Source organism: Choloepus didactylus, chromosome 1, assembly GCF_015220235.1.
Source record: "Choloepus didactylus isolate mChoDid1 chromosome 1, mChoDid1.pri, whole genome shotgun sequence".
Lineage (NCBI taxonomy): Eukaryota > Metazoa > Chordata > Mammalia > Pilosa > Megalonychidae > Choloepus > Choloepus didactylus.
Genome location: NC_051307.1, coordinates 17,214,685 through 17,232,527, shown reverse-complemented (window position 1 = coordinate 17,232,527; position 17,843 = coordinate 17,214,685). Strand labels below are relative to the sequence as shown.

General features: G+C 36.2%; 1 protein-coding gene across 1 annotated transcript; it reads right to left on the bottom strand.

Annotated features, from left to right (window-relative positions):
• Nucleotides 1–17,266: 17,266 nt before the first annotated feature.
• Nucleotides 17,267–17,458, bottom strand: LOC119520489 (keratin-associated protein 8-1). The gene has a single exon (XM_037818709.1). It carries the CDS (start codon nucleotides 17,456–17,458, stop codon nucleotides 17,267–17,269), a length of 192 nt encoding a protein of 63 aa, XP_037674637.1.
• Between the last annotated feature and the right edge of the window lie 385 nt (nucleotides 17,459–17,843).

Genomic DNA, 17,843 nt, shown 5'->3' with positions numbered 1-17,843 from the left:
CAGATAATAAATGGCGTCACTTGTTTTTCAGGATATACCGGTGTTCTAATGAATACCTCTGCTCAATAGGGATCAGATTCAATTTAATAGTTGCTGCTCCCTCAATTGAAAGGAAAGCCCAAGTAGAGTCACCAAGGCTCAAAAGGCACACTTGAAAATGAAGCCTATTCTATGCTTTAATTTGACTTGACACTCTAACATAAACAAGAAACATTATCAATTCAATAGGCCTCTGGTTCTTGACTGTGAATTCTACAGAATTCCTGTACTGGCTCCAGAGTTCTACTTTTCCATTGGTTTTAATACTAAGTTAAGAACTATCAAACTGCTGGTACAATCAATGAAATATTCTAGAATTACTGTGAAGGAAAAATGAAATATTCTAGGTAAATTGAACTAGCATAAATAAAAGTTTGGAAAGTAAATAAAATGAGTACACATGCATGAAGAGATTCAAGAAAGGAAAACCATTTTATTTTCAAGGCAAAGGTAGAGCCTATGGCATTTTCAACATACAAATAGTATTCACTAACAAAAATCTCATTGTCAAAGAAAACCAAGTACATTAGGGTAGTGGCTGTCAAAATGAAGGTTAGAACTTCATAAAAGATTGTTCAGATTATAAGGGCCATTATAGACAGGAGTTGTAGGGTGACAAGAAATAACATCTTGGTAAGCCCATGAGTGTGATGTTTCTCAACATTATCACTTGTTTCCTCTTTGAACTCTTGCCCAATCCTGCCTCTTGTCAACAGTCAGTAGAAACTATTTATTGCTGCTCACTTCTGACAGAGCAGTTTAACCCATATGCTGGCCTCACGGCTTTATTGACTGTCAAAACAATGCTTAGCTCAACCTACCAGTCAGTTTGGAAAAAAGGTCATTGCCATTTTATCACCTTCTCTTCTCACCCGCTTTGGTAATTGTACTGTTTTTATTTCTTTTCCCTAAGTTGAGCTGTGATATAGGTCAGGAAAAGTGGCAAAAATCTTCTAGGAGAGACAGAGTTTTAAAAAAATTAAAAAACATACATTGGAAATCAGATCCTGCAGTATTTATAAGAGAACACAGTTACATACATAAATGAGATATTCTTAAAGAAAAATACACCTGGTGGTAAAATTTATTCTAAAGATTGTTTCCAAGCCCAAACCTATATGGAAAGAATCCTAAACGCTTCCACAGGGGGAAGGGGGAAAAAATGTAAACATACAAAGGACTTGAGATCAGAATGGTATTTGATATCTCAAAAGCAATAACGACAGTCAGAAGACAGTGAAGGGATGTTTTCAATAAAATGAAAGAAAATTATTTCCAACCCATAAAACCAGTCAATACATAAACTAGCAGGGTAAAATAAAATTATTTTCAGTCATGCAGGATCTCAGAAAGATAACCTGAACCCTTCCCTAGCTGGTGTGCTCCACCAGAAACCAAGACATTCAAATTTGAATCCAGGCAAAAGGAGATGTGAAAGAGAGAGAGAGAGGAAAAGGACTTTAGTAATCAGAGAACCAAAGGGCAGCAGTCCAGATTGCACATGAAGCAGAAGGACAAAGAGCTCCAAGAGGAATATTTCTAGAGAAGAAATGGAACTGATAGAATTTTTTTTATGTGTGTGACCATGTTGAAGGAATTTTAGTTCTGTCAAATAATTTGGAGCTGGATGCTTCATGAGGAAAAAAATAGGCACTTATTAACATCTGAAAAGGAAATGCCAATCTCAATAAACCATGAGATTTGGGGTAAATATTGTTTAAATAGTCATATTTGTGTCAATACTGCTGTTACATAACCGTATGAAAAGGTTGGGAGAGAGGAAGTGTGTGAGTCTTAGGTGAAGGGTTTATAAAAGAGTTAAAGCGTCATCTTACAATGAATTATATATAAAATTAAGAAAACAAAAACTGCAAAATAAAATCACTATTAGAAATGAGTAAATATAAAAAGAAATATCTAGAATAGTTGGAAGTGTTTGTTTCTGTGTAGAAGAAATGCAGGATAGAAGGGATAGGTCAAGAGGTTACTACTTTTTGCTATACACCTTTTAATACAAGTTACTTTTGAAACATCTGTCTCATACTTTGATCATTTTTAATATAACTAATAATTATAGAAGATAATTTTAATTAGCAGTAAGTGCTATAAAACAGGGTAATTGAGGAGACCTCAGGAAGGGCCTCTTCAAGGTCATGTAGGACTTATAAAGTGTAAAGAGTTTTTCTAACCACAATCTGCTGGCTTTGGAAGGTAATATGTGTGCTGAGCCTTAAAAAATATTTTTGACCTTTGATTTAATGTCTTGACTCTAATTGGAATCTAAAGCAAGGAAATAACCAGATGAATAAATAGTGGTTGTTTAGAGGTCTTCATTAAAACACTATTTCAAATGGCGAGTGATTAAAACATCCTAAATATCTAATAACTGAGATTAAATAAATTAAATATGCTGTGTTTATATACAGAAATTTGATGCAGTCATTTTAAAATTTTCAAATAATATTTAGTGACATAGAAGAGTGCTCAAAATAGCCATATGTCAAAGAACAGAAAAAAATATTTTACTTTCAGTCACTAAGGTAATAATATTAGTTACTCCAGAGTCAGGATAAGATTTTATGTTCTTCCTAACTTTCTTTATTTTCCATAGAGATTACAATGAACAATTATTCATAGGAAAAAAAATAGACTGTCTAAAACAGGAAATCACAATCCAAATTCCTCAAAACTTTTCCTATGGAGCTCATTTTCTTTCTCTTTTGTCATTTCTTATCCTTTTCTCTAGACTCTCAGTTTCCTAAATCCATAATAAAATTCAGATGATAAAACGGAATCAATAATCTAATAAGGGTTTGGACCATCTAGCAGGAGGATCAATTATCGTCTCTCATGTGTCATACTCCTACTAACTCACATTTGTACCAGATTCATTTTTAATTATATATTACACTGCTGATTCATTCCTAGTGTATGACTCACTTGGTTTCTGCAATATTTTCTCAAGCCAAGATTTCTCCTTCCCTTTCTTTCTTTGCTACCTTGCATTTGTCTCTCATGCTAAACTTTGTCTTTGGTGGTCACTTTGTTTAGGTCACTTTTAAAATCTATTCCTAACTTTCAATGAGCATACAATTCAATTTAGCGACATTGGGAAGACGTGGCAAGAATGTCAATTTTTTTATCTTGTTCAATGTTTCTCAAAAGGTGATCTAAGACTACCTTCTACAGAATCATTTTGATGCCAGTTAAAAATGAGGATAAATAGGCTACCCCCTGACTACCCATCCAGAGCATCAGGAGGCAGGACCCTGAAATATGTATTCTTAGAAAGCTTCCCTAGGATTCGTATGCATGTTCAAAATTGAGAACCTTAAAATCCAGGTTACTGTAAAATAAAATTCACTTATTTATATATCTCTCAAGGTTCATAAGACATATCCAGATCCTGCCAGGTTCCCTGTCTCCACATTTATTCCTTCTCAATGACAGACCAATCAACCTGAATGTTCAGCCCTACTCCAGATTCCAGAAGAATTCTTCTTCTTAACGTGTTCTTGGTCAAAGATAGATCCAAGAAGCTTAGCAAACTCCACAAAGGATGAATACAAAGAAGCTTGTTTCAAAAGGCTAAATACAGTATAATTCCATTTACATGATATTCTGAAAAAGACAAAACTGCAGCGATGGAGAACAGATCAATGGTTGCGAAGAGTTAGAGAGGGGATGGGATATGACTACAAAGAGGTTTCATGAGAGTTGTTTGGGGTGATAGAACTGTTCTATATCCTGACTGTGATGACATATACCTGGATATGTGCTTGTTTTAAAACATGTATAACTATACAATTTAATTGTATGTTGACTTTAAAAGCATTTTTTTTAATTTGGCTTAATAAGAATTTTCCTAAAGCTATAAAAATCATCCATTCATTTAGATGGACCAGATTTTATCCTTGGATAAAGTTAAATTTTTCAGAGAGATTTAGATGCTACTACATTGTTTTGCCACCTTGTACTAGATTTTGCTTTGGCATTGCCACAGACCTGCATTGAAGAAGATAAGAAGAAACAGACATTAGAAACTCATTATCATGGTAATTGTGGAAATGTTCTTAAAGTGATACCTAATATAGTGATGATAATTTTTAAAAGGAAGATTATTAAGCATGATCAGCTAATTCAATGAAAGACCATGAGAGCACAAAGTTAGGGACTCGGGGATGCAAGTATTATTCTGAGGTCTGTAGTTTCTATGGGGGCTTAATCTCCTAAAGGAGTGAATTCCTCTGCCATTTGTCTTCCATAATCCTTTTTAAGATGTCAAGTCCAGTGATTCAGAAGTAAACCAGAATGTGAAATACAGCTCGTAACAAAATACACCTTGATTGTCCTTTTATATTTAAAGGAATTTTAACCGTATTTTCCAACTTCCTTCATGTAGTCAACTGAGAATACTCAAGGGAATGAACTTCTCTCATCCTGCCATGCAAAGCAAATACTGTTCCCGCATCGTTGGGATTTATTTTAATTCAAAACTTTCTTCTTTTGTTAGTAATGGTTTACTCATTAACACTCATAAAGCAGAGTCAAGAAATTAGCTATATAAGCAAAAAGCAAACTGAAAACAGAATGGGGTGAACATAGAAGGTTTTATGTTTTAATGTAGATTCTGTGCACTGCCTCTTCTAGATACATTGTAAAGACAGAGCCAGAATGAATGAAAAGTATTCTTCAAAAGCTAAACCCTTTATTGAGACACTACACAACACAATGGACACTATACAGATTGGGGCTAATTTTAGCCTGCAGACTTCTTAATGAAGGGTATAATATGAATAAGAGGAATAGAAGAAGAGCCTCATTCAAACTTGCCATGGACTCTTTACTTCTTCTTTAAATCAATATCTCTTTGGTAGAGTGCTTAGAATAGCAAACTATTATCCTCACTGTAAAATACAGTAGGAAAATATATCCATAAAAAATGAATAAAGAGAATAAAGCAAAAGTTAAAATCAAATTTATCGGACTAAGTTTAAGCATATTTATTAGATTAGGGAAATCAATGAAAAAACTTACTCAGAAACCATGAAAATAAAATACACCAGGAAAATATAAAGTAAGATGCAGTATCCTATCAAGAAAAACTAAGACTGATTGAAGCAAACCATGATGTTCATGATCACTCTGTTTTGCACAGTTCAATACATAAAGAATCTAAAATCCAAGTTTAATCACATGGAAAGCTGTTAAAATATTGCTTCAAGTCTGATTCCTGAGGACACAGATTATGATATAGATAGCATGATCAAAAATTGATTAACAGAGGTCAAATGCCCAGTAAATTCTGTAGTCTGGTGGTCGGAAGGCTCCATATCCACATTCAAAGCCATAGCCTACTGGTGAGTACGTGCTGTCATATCCACAGCCAACGCTCTTTCCCAGTGGCCACAATTGCCCCAGGAGTCTCCTGGGTAGATGCCCTCATTTGAAGAAGATGAAGGACATTTTATTAGGAGTTGAATTTTTAGTTGCAAAGACTATGTTTCCTGAAAATGACTTGTTTCCTATGTCCAAAGTCTTTTATACATCCCTCTAGAGGGTGTGGTGATAAACAGCCCCCTTGTTCCTTGGCATCTTTATTGCTCTTTAAAATAGTTTAATGTAGACTGACTGCCTAGTGTCCCTTTAACGAGTTTAGTGGCTATAAGGAGAAGCTACTAAAATATCACTGAAGTATTTGGTAAAAGCATATCCCAACTTAACCATCAAAGGTCAGCCTTCTAAAGAACCAGAAATATTCTTACGATATTACCTAACATTGCTCATGAGATTAGAAACATTCAAAGGGCACACAAAAGGGCTTATTAATATTGTCTAAATTGTGAGGCTAAATATTCCCAAAAAATCTTCTCCTAAGGAGATTTTGATACTTGATTGAGCACACGATAGATATTTTCAAAGCTAATGCAAAGTTTGTTAATTGTATCTCATGAGAACCAGAAGTGTTTATTTCTCATTGAGCATCTTTTCTATAATTTAACAGTAATTTGTTTTCAATAACCATTTGATATTTATCAGTTATGAAGAAGCATATTTTTATATGTATGAGTATTTGATCAGTTTTTAATCCTGGCCCCTATGTTTACTAACTTTTTAATGAATTTTCAATTTCTTCAATGTCCCTCCTTTGTCATGGAGAAATGAGCCCTGATTAAGCTCCAAGTTTAAAAATAGCATCAATACTAAGCAAGATCTACCAGGGATGAGAAAATACGTAAAAAGAAGAATGGAATATTTCACAGGGTCAACACTGTAGGAAAAAGCCATGTGTAATTTCTGTCATGTTTCCCTCAATCTTCCTTCAGGAACACATGACTTTATGGAGGTGTTTTTCCCCTAGGCCTGACTAACTACAGGTCTATACTCAGAATGAGAAAAACACATCAGAAATGTAACATTTATCTTACAATAGAAACAAAAGAATATAAAACAGTTTCTACATCTTAAAAGTATTTAAATCATTAAGCCAACTGACTTTCATTATTCAACTATTCCCTAGGATACAATCAATATCATTGAAAAAAGATGCAGTGAGAAGACTCAAAATAGGAAAAACCTGGACTACAGCATTAAAGTACAATTTTTTTTAAAAATCTTCCAATTTTTATTTAATTCCTTAAAGTATTCTATTGTTTAGAAAAGTATAGGAGAAGACGGCATGGAGGTGTTGTATATTTTGGAAGTCTTGATGAAAAGAACATGTTCAAATATCTATTTGTCTCTGGATTATTGAGATTAAATCCACCATTGCACTGGTCTTCAAATCATAAAAAATATCCTACTGAGGCTATATCTAATATTAGGTAGAAATACAAAACCCTGGCCTTAAACGTTAGCATTGCACTAATGTTTTTAATTCCCTTCAATAAATTACATAAATGGCCCAAAACTGTTTCTAAACCTTGCATACACTTACTTATATTTCTGTTTTTGTCACTTATTAGAAGGAAATTTTTTTCCTTATGTAAAGTAATGAAAAGACCACAAAAGTAAAATAAGAAGGTCTGAATTCTGATCCAAGATCTACCACTGCCTGTCTGATCTTGGACTAGTAACACTACATCCTGTACCTTAATTACAAGGTGTAAAGAAGAGCTACTTACGTTGTACAATTCATGAGGTTTTTGTGAAGCTCTAATAAGATAGTGCAGATGAACACAATGAAATCATCAAGTACAATGTAAGTTCATGTTGAAATTGTTTTCTTTTGTTCACCCCAAATCCAACTCCTGAAATAGGTTAACTAAAACTACTCTATATTCAATTGAGGAACCAATTCACTTAATGTTCTGGAGTACTGTTTCTCCAACTTAGCAGGCAGCAGAAACTCCTTGATAATGTGTTAAAACTTGCTTGCCATCTCCGCATGTGGGACTTGAGAATTCACCTTTCTTAAACGATGCCACATGTTGATGCTACTGGCACAGGGACCACATATTGAGAAACACAGTTCTAAAGATTAGTTGACATTAAAGAGAATCATAGTATAGAAAAATGTACGTGCATAGCCACACATGTCAATACATCCAATTAGTTTTTTGAATTGAGTTTCAAATTGAGCTAGTACTACGTGACGTATACTTCAATAAAAGCAATCATTCTGTATTATTTGGGATCCAAGGTAAATGGGTTTGATTTCATTGTTGGGGATTGTATATTAATATATAAATAAAATTAGCCTGACCATCACCAAATCTCCCCTCCAGTTAGTCCAGAAGTTAGGGCTAACATATTTTGGTAACATTTAAAAATCTATCTGCATTTCACTGGATTTGAAACTTCATTTTTATTGTAAGACATGACTGAAAATATGACCACTATCAACATATTTAAACCAAAGCACAGAAATTCAAACCACATCTTCTGTGTCAATTAAGGTAGAATTTTTATCCTTTTTTCTTTGTTAAAGAAGTTGTAAATTTAAGGAACAATCATGCATAAAATACAGGATTCCCATATACCACCTGTGGTGTTCAAAGCTGTAGGTATCCCAGAAAACCATGTTCATACATTTAATCCATTCCTGTGGATGTGAACCCATTGCAAGTAGGACATTTTGATGGGGCTACCTCAGTTAAAGTGTGACCCACCTCATTCAGGATGGGTCTGAATCCTCATGCAATTTGCTTGAGCAGCCTAGGAAACTAAAACATCACCCTGTGATTAACAACTATCTTTGGTGTGGAAAATTTGTTGCAACAGATAAAAGCAAATTTTTATAATTGTACTGTTAATTAGAGTTAATGGTTTAATTTAGGGTTCACTTTCTGTGTAGTACAGTTTCATGGATTTTTTTTTTAATTTTTATTCTGTTACTATATATACAACCTAACATTTCCCCCTTCTAACCACATTCAGATATATGTATCAGTGTTGCAGCTATGTTCACAATGTTGTGTTATCATCACCACCATCCATTACCAAACATTTCCAGTGTTCCAATTAGGAACTGTGTACATTTTAAGCCTTAACTTCCTATTACCTATCCCCATCCTGTCACCAGGTAACATACATTCTAGATTCTGACTCTCTGAGTTTCCTTATTCCAGTTATTTCAATTCTTCAAGTTTCTTCCATGTTGTTGCATGTATCAGAATTTCCTTTTGACAATGGAATAATATTCCATTGTATATATACACCATGTTGTGTTTATCCATTCATTGGTTCATGGACAACTTGGGTTGCTTCCATCTTTTCTCAATTGTGAATAATGCTGCTGTGAACACTGATGTGCAAATATCTGTTTGAGTCCCTGCTTTCAATTCTTATGAGTATATACCTAGAAGTGGGATTGCCAGGTCATATACCAATTCCATACTTTCTGATAAACTGCCAAACTGTCTTCCATAGCAGATGCACCATTTTACATTGCCATCAACAATGAATGAGTGTTCCTATTTCTCTACATAATCTCCGAAACATACAATTTTCTTGATTGTATTAATAGTTGCCATTCTAGTGGGTATGAAGTGATATCTCATTGTGGTTTTGATTACATTTCCCTGATGGCTAATGACTTTGAGCATCTTTTTATGTGGTTTTGACCATTTGTATATCTTCTTTGGAGAGGTGTCTATTTAAGCCATTTGCAGATTTTTTGATTGAGTTGTTTGTCTTTTTGTTGTTAAGTTGAAGCCTTTTTTAATATATTCTGCTTATTAAACCTTTATCATCGGGTTAGTTTTTGAAAAGAGAAGTGTCCTTGAAGCAAAAAACACTGCCCTGCATGTTTGAGCAAAGCATATTTCAAATAAAAATCACAAACCTAAGTGATGAACTTCTAGAAAAGTTCAAAGCACTTGAAGGTGATGCACAATGAAATTGAACTTGATCCACTATCTGCATAAACTGGGATTAGTGAGGAAGAACAAAACATCCCAGAAGTGCCAAGGTCTTGGAAATGCAGACAAATCATTAGACTCCAGTTGCTCAGTGACTTCTGTATCCAAGTGGTCAGTAACTTCCATAGCATAACCCAGGCCACAGCCCATGGGAAAGAAGGTTCTGCCATATCCACAGCTCATACTGTGGACCAAAGGAAACTTGTAACATTCCCAGTAGCCACTTGGAAAATAGTCCTCAGAGAAGAATTTCTAAAGCATTGACTAGGAGATAAAAATTTGATCAGACAGAAAGGTCAATGGCTACAGCATGTAATGGGAAACTTCTTCCTATGATTGTTAAACATTCTGAGTAGGGGTTATAGTGAAGAATCCTAGAGAATTCTAAAATCAAAGACATTAACATTCTCATTAATGTTCTAGATCTCACTGAAAAAAAAAACAGCATTGTCAATACTCTTTAAAGAAGGTTGAGTTTGATTAACTGCTCATGTCAAAAAAGAATTGGTTTTAATGGGTTTTCCCTTGTAATATGAAGTTACTACAGTGTCTTCAACGTCTTGGTCTAAACTAGACCTCAAATGTTATCCTTCAATAATCAGAGTTCTCAATAAGCAAAAACACATACAGGTTGTAACACCAAACTATGTTTTTATTCCATAGAAATTTGCTGAATGTCCTCATGCTTTATAGAGCTCTGTTCCTGGATTTGAGGAATAGATATTAAAGAGTTCGTAAAGCTAACTATTATTTCAAACTAAAAACAAAGGCAAAAGAGGCAAGACTGCAATCATCATAAATATGTGCAGTTAAACACCATAAGTATAAAATGTTAGGTGGGTGTGGTGGGGCAAGGATAGTAGTAGGAATTTGGGTGTATGTAAAGTGATACAGTTGAATTAAACTCTTATTAGGATTGTTGAGAGTGCAGCATAGTAATCCGGTGGCAAAGGAAAGTTTCCCTTTATATTATAAATTACGAGAGCAAAATCTGAAAGTAGAGAGGGAAGCAGCGAGAGCTTGGAATGAGCTTTATAACATGCCTCCTTCCCTTTTCTTTACTTCCTTCTTTACCGGCCTTCCATCTACAGAGTATACAACTTTGTATAACTTACTCATCTCATCTTTCTAAGTCAGAACACAAAATCATTTTCGACATTTGTGAAGAACTACACTGAAAAATACTCTGTTTGATATCCCTAAAATTCTAAGAGATACAGTTGAATGGATGGCACTGAGAGAGCTCGCGGAAGTGAAATTGCTGCATCATGTTATTGTTTCATCATCTCCGAAGATCCTGACTAATTGGCATCCACAGCCCACCCCTACATCTTGGGAACACATTTCTGGGCTGAGTCCACACATTCATGGAATCACCCTTAAGTATTAAAAAAAAAACAAAAACAAACAAACAAAAAAACCCAAGTTAAATAGTGTCATTTTGAGGTTTGAACGAACAATTTTCAAAGGATCCCATTGCCCTAATTAGGAATTATTCATTTCAATTTAGTTTTGAAAGAAATGGCACCTGTCTTTCCATACAGAGTATATTTATTAAGCACCCAATATAAGCCTTATACTGTGTTTTACTTTGGGGACACAGTGGTGAATAAAACAAATAAAGTCTCTTCATGGAGTAGTTTTCAATTCTATGGGATACAGTGGGAGTCAGCTCTGCTCAGTAGAGAGGCAGGCAGCAAAGCCTCAGCGTCAAACATGCCCAGATTGGAAACCTTGCTCTGACACTCACTAGCTTGGTGAGCATGGACACGTCACTTGAACTTTCTGAATTCCAGCTTCCTCAAGTGTAAAACGAGAATAATAGAACCAGGGGAATAAACTCAACCTCTTGGGATTGTAAAAAGGGAAAATGTTCTGCCCCAGGCCCCAGAACGTCTTAGGTATTAGTTCTTTTTGACCCTTCCCTAATTAATTTTATCATTGAAATAACTGAAAAATCAAGCCAGAGTAGTCTCAAAATTATAGCCTCTTCTCAAATCTCAAATAAGCCTACTTCAGGAGATTTTCAGTGTCATAGGATATCAACTGGATGAAAATGTATGCTTACCAAACATTTAGCTCATAAGCAATTCTGCTGTTACAAAGATGCACACAAGGTTTGTTTGTTCATTTTCAAATACGATTCTCTTGCTGTTTTAGTTTGCCAAGACTGCTGTTACAAAGGACCTCACACTAGTCAACTTAAACAACAGAAACTTATTGTCTCATGATTCTGGAGACCAGAAGAACGAAATCAAAATGCCCAAAGGGCTTTGCTTCCTCTTAAAGGGGAAAATCCATGCCGTGCCTCTCCCTGGCTTTTGATGGGTTCTGGCAATCCATGGCATCCACTGGCTTGTCACAGCATAACTGAATCTCTGGCTCCATCACATGGCCATGTGTCTGTCTCTGTCTCCATGTTTGTGTCCAGATTTTCTCTCCATATAAGGACAACAGTCATATTGGATTAAGAGCCCCCTCATCCAGTTTGGCCTCATCTTAACAAATAACATCTTCAAAGATCCTATTTCCAAATAGGGTCACATTCATAGGACTGGAGGCTTGGACTTGAACATGTCTTTTTGGAGGACATAGCCAATCCTCAATACTTGCACGTGTGCCATCAGAAACCCATGGATTGAACATGCTCACTGGGCAGCAATCACACTTTGGATGATTCTGAGAAAGGCCATCCGTTGGCTAAAGGAGCATAATGGGAAACAAAAATCATACCCACATAAGTATGAAGCATTTTTAAGACTATGTTTGTCTTCGAGTGTCTGAAGTTATTGGCAGAAGATCAATCAAAACTTTATTTCAGATGAGAAAATAATTATACTTTAGAAAAAATTTATCAAATAACAGTGTCACCCATTTATTCGTCAGTATTTTATGTTTCTGTTTCTTTCTTATCTTTAGTAAGAAAGAAGAAAGCTCATTTGTAAGGTATTCGATAATCTTCCTTAAGCATCTTGTAGCTGAAAGTTGTCCAAGTCTGGAGGGCAGGGCCAGTGCAAATCTTTTGGAAGGATAAATTCTTGTGACTGTGAGATTTCTCAGAGCTGAGAAGGTTCTTCTGTTGGTCTGTCCTCTTGTTGCAAAACTGTTCATAAACCTTCTGAGGAACTGACCCTAAGTTAATAAGATCTATGGGAATAGAAAAGAACCATGTGTCCTCTAAGAAGTAAGAAATTCGAAGACAAAGATATAGAAGCAGAAAAGAAGAAAATGCAGGCAGAGACAAAATGGAAGGGAAGGAAAGTCTTTTGGTCATTTCTTATGTGCAGAAACAATGCAAATATGGTACAGAATCCCCTACATAAGTCAGATTCACGGTGGCTCTGCCCTTTTGACATTTCTAGTTGTCATAATTTCATAGCTAACAGCTTTATTGGATAGTGACATCAGATACATTAATCACATAACGAGTGCCATTTGGAGAACATTTCTCCACCAATTTGTGGCAAAGGGCAAATGTTAGTTGCCTTCAAATTACTCTGTAGAAAATACCTGGGAAATGTTTTCTAGGTTATCACATAACAGATTTTCTATCAAGGAAGCTTTAAACCTCCCCCATGAACCAAATGGGTAAATATAAATTAGCATTCATATATCCAGCTACTAGTGGTGAATCATTACTTCTGAGTAAAAAAGGAGTTGGAAAGCCAAAAAATAGAGTAGGAAGTCTTACTGGAGTAGACAAAATGCCTGAAACCAAAAGATAAACATTAATGAGAGACATGACGGTATATTTTTGATACATAGAATGTGAAAATGTTAGAAATAAATTTTTAAAAGAAACTTTCAGTTTTCAAAAATCCTCCTTTATGGAGACAAGTTGGTTTTGGAAACAAGTCATTAAGGAAACAGTAAGCAGAGTGAATTCAAGTTGTGCAATGTGATTCTCCTGGTGGAACACTCAGTCGTAGACTCACAATTCAAAAAGTATTTCAGAATATTGCCTAGTTGTGCCAGTTTGGATATATTATGTCCCCCACAAAGACATGATCTTTTAGTCCAATCTTGTGGAATATTTTGATTGAGTGTTTCCATGGAGATGTGACTCATGCAAGTGTGGGTAATACCTTTCATTAGATTATTTCCACGGAGATGTTACCCCACCCATTCAGTGCAGGTCTTAATTAAATCACTGGAATGCTATAAGAGGACACAGACAGAAAGAGAATGGTGCTGCAACTGAGAGAGACATTTGGGAGACAGCCGTTGAAAGCAGACTTTTGCTGACACTTTGGAGATGCTAGCCCAGTGTTTGCTCCAGAGAAGCTAAGAGAGGACAAAACACCCCAAGAACAACATTTTGGAGAATGCCTTTTGAAACACAATCTGGAAGCAAAGGAAGAAGATGCCAACCACATGACTTCCCAGCAAACAGAGGTGTTCCAGATGCCATTGGCTGTTCTTCAGTGAAGTTACCCTGTTGTTGATGCCTTAGTTTGGATACTTTTATGGCCTTAGGACTGTAACTTTGTAACCAAATAAAACCCCCTTTATAAAAACCAATTCATTTCTGGTATTTTGCATAATGGCAGCATTAGCAAACTGGAACACTAGCCATTCCTTTCTTCCAGAAAGAATTCATCTGAACCATCCCAAAATATAGGAGAATATTTCTCTGTCTGTCTCTCTAGAATGCTCATAGGTAGATAAGAAGCCTTTAATAAACAAATCATGTTTCCCATGTTTACAGGCTGTATTCAGGAGGGAAATCTTACCTATACTGTCTTAGTTTGCCCAGACTTCTGTAACAAATACCACACAAATACTACACACTAGGAATTTATTGTCTCACAGTTTGGGAGGCTAGAAGTCAAAATCAAGCTGTAGCAGGATCATGCTTTCTCTGAAGTCTGTAACTTTCTGGTGGCAATCATAATTCAATCTCAGCCTCCACCACACAGTCATCTTTCTCCCCACCTGTTTCCTACTGTCTCCCACTACTTGTGGTCAAATATCCTTTGCTAAAAAGGACAGTTATATTGGATTAAGGCCCACCCTGACTATTCAGTTTGGCCTCATCTTAACTAATAACATCTTCAGAGATCCTATTTACATATGGGTTCACATCCACACACAGAGTAAGGGGTTAGGTCTTGAGCATGTCTTCACGGGAGACACGATTCAAACCATAACTCCTGCATACCTTGGTTTTACAAGTGATTCAGAGAAATAAACAATTAATGGGAAAGTAGAAAAAGAAAACCCACCCTTTGCTTCATGTGCGACCTTGTGAGATGACTCCAAGTCATAAAATTCACAGGCATCAGGCTTCCACTCCACAATGACTATGAACAAATGGATGTTTGTCATATTTTTCATGTTAACTGGGGAAGTTTGACTCACAATCCAGTCATATTTATTGAGTGCCTACTACATGTTCAGCACTAAATGAGGCTCAGGTGAAAACCAAAGCTCATCTACAATTAGATACAAATACCAGTTGAAAATGCAAATCAGAACTGAGTCTAAAATTAGCATCAAATACTCTTTCTGTTAAATATATCTGTGAGGTGTTATTTATTCTGATTTCATTTTATGAATTTTATATAATTATGAATAAATCATTTTTTAGCTCCTATATTCAAAATAAATGGAAGCTGAAAAGGACAGGGAAAAAGGTCAGGAATAAAAGACCCTATGACTATTCCAAATTACTTATAGAGATTATTAAAAATACCAATACCCATGCCCCATACCAGATCTTGCCACCAGAATTTACAAAGGTAGGGTCCAGGAATATGTATTTTTACAAGACCCATGGGTGATAAAAGTGAATTGCAGTTAAAAATCATTGACTGACATCAAAGAATGTAAAACATGTTCATATGTTTTAGAAAATGAGAAATTATAGAATCAGCCAATAATACACTTTCCTCTGAGCAAATCATAGCATTTGAATCTTCAGCTCCACTACCCTGGTTGGAAGGTGCCAAGCACGGATATTGTACTTCAATGCACATTCTGTACATCTTTGAGAATGTCAGGGAAATTGCGTCCTCTGTCCTTGCCTTATCAACTTGGAGTAACTGACTTTCCTTTACCAGGACTCAGTTTACTGATCAAAAGTAAATAAATAAATAGATTGTGTGTGTGTGTGTGTGTGTGTGTGTGTGTATAAAGGCCTAAAGCAGTGTTTCTTAAAGTGTAGATCCCAGACTACCTGAGCTAGAATCCCATGTGCCTCTAAAATATTTATATTTTTGAACTCACCCCAGATGTACCAAATCAGAATCCCTGGGAGTGAGGCATAAGAATTTCCCTTTCAAGCCAACTGCCCAGGTGGTTCTCCTACAAACCACAGTTTCTGAAACACTGGATTAGATGCTCTCTGAGGTCTCTTCAAGCACAAAATTGTATATAACTCAGTCATCATTCTAGAACAATTTCTTTTTCAATTTAATCTGATGCTGTAGTTCTTGAAATATCCCTCTTTCTTATTCCTATTCCATTCTTACCAACATGTTGATTAATTCACAATTCTCAGTCTGAGTTAACATGCTGCTCCAAGCAAGTTTCAAACAGGAGATTTTATTGCTCTACTGATAGTCTACTGGAAAAGAATCTGTTAAGTTGATATCCTTGAACAAGAGGTTTTCTGAACTTCTAAAAAAGGTTCTCCCACAGGATGAAATATGGTGGAGAAAAGACTCTCTTCTGAAATGATCTCTCCAAATAGCCCTAACATGTTGAGCTACAAGGTGAATCCTATGGACCATAACCACTTGCAAATATTAAATCAAAAGGCACAGTTAAGCCAAATCCTGCTGTTACCAAGAATACGTGTACTATAAATAAAATGCTCTCAGTAACAGGATTGAGACATCTTTGACTTGTCTTTTAAAAGGGCTATCACTTCTCTAAAGGAACACAGAGAAAGGTTGTATCTTCAGAAATACTCATTTGCTATAGCTCATATATTTTAAGGGTAAAACTCACCACCTGGTACTGATTCTGCAAAGATTAAGAAGCTCTCTATTGCTGTTTCTAACCTGGATACTTCTAAATTGCAAAGTAGAGACCTTAGGTGGTTTGATATAGGGAAATTATCATTTCCCTAAGAGGTTCTCAGACCCTCAGAATATTCCTATTGCTACTCTATTACTTAATGCTGCAGAATCCTTGGATCGAAGATGTGGTATTTTTTCTATGAACAATAATCCCTGGGAGAGGGAATACAGTGGATTCCGTTTGCACTAATATGTAGATTACTGAAAAACTCCCTTCTGTGTTGGGTTTCTTGTGGGGGTGGGGGAGGCAGGAATGAAGCAATGAGAAGGGGGCATCAAGCAATGAATGGTGCATCAATGGCACAAGGGTTAGTAGTGGGTACCAAAGATGTCAAGGATGGTTCAATCAGGCACCTTTATCATTTTTCATCTCAAGAATTATTTACTTCTTAGCTGCTCCTAAACCCCATGCAGGAAAAAATAAATCCACTTCCCTCCCCACTCAATGTAACAAAAAGTATGAACACACCAAGTAAGGAAAATTCCACTCTAGGACAAGAATATATGCTGGTTGAAGCAAGTTTATTGGGAATCTACAGACATGTCCACAACATTATCATGACAAGAGTCATGAGCATCAGGAAAATCCAAAAGTAACATGTGTTTGAGCATCAGGTTTCTAAAAATATCCCAACAAACATCATCTAAAGAATGCAGATTGAGGTGTTCTCTGGTGTTTCATCTTCTTCCCTGGCAATTCTGGAGCTGGGTTGAGAAAGCAGCAACTCTGAAGCTGATGAGCATGTGAGGATGAAAGGAAGTTGACAAAGGAGGGACCTGGACATGTGCAGCTCATCCGTCAAGGGAGAAATGATTCTGTGCCTCAGGAACTCCAGCAGATCAGTAGAGAGCAAATGGCCAGTATCTCCTGTAGGCAAAAGGTCCACAGCCACTGTAGCCATAGCCGCAGCCGTAGCCCACTGGGCTGTAGGTGCTTCCGTAGCCACAGCCAACGCTGTATCCCAGGGGATAGCCGTAGCTGCCCCAGTAGCACCCTGGGAAGACAGCACCAGAGAAGTTGTTGCAGTACATGGTGTCAGAAGAGGAGGACTTAGGTAGCAAGGGAATGTGTTTCTTAGGTGTGATGGATTCCCTAGTCTCCCAACCTTCTTTATATACCCTGGCTACAGGGTGTGGTGATAAAACACAAAGCCCTCATTTTCATTCTTGACACCAATTTACATCACAAAAGCTCATTAATTTGTTGTGCTCTTGCTTAGATGGCTTTGTGGTTGTTTAAGAGAGCTCTTATGTGATATGAGGTAGGAATAGAATTCCTTCAAACAAACTGTGCCCCTTCACTAAAAAAATTATTGCAGTGACTTCAAAGCACTAGTTTCCTATAGACCTTTACATGTAATTTGCTGCTGTATGCAAGTTTTATAATGCCAAGAAATATTCTGAGATAGTCAACTGT

What these genes read in the sequence shown, in the direction of transcription:
- LOC119520489 (XM_037818709.1), bottom strand. Translation starts at nt 17,458, where the DNA reads ATGTACTGCAACAACTTCTCTGGTGCTGTCTTCCCAGGGTGCTACTGG.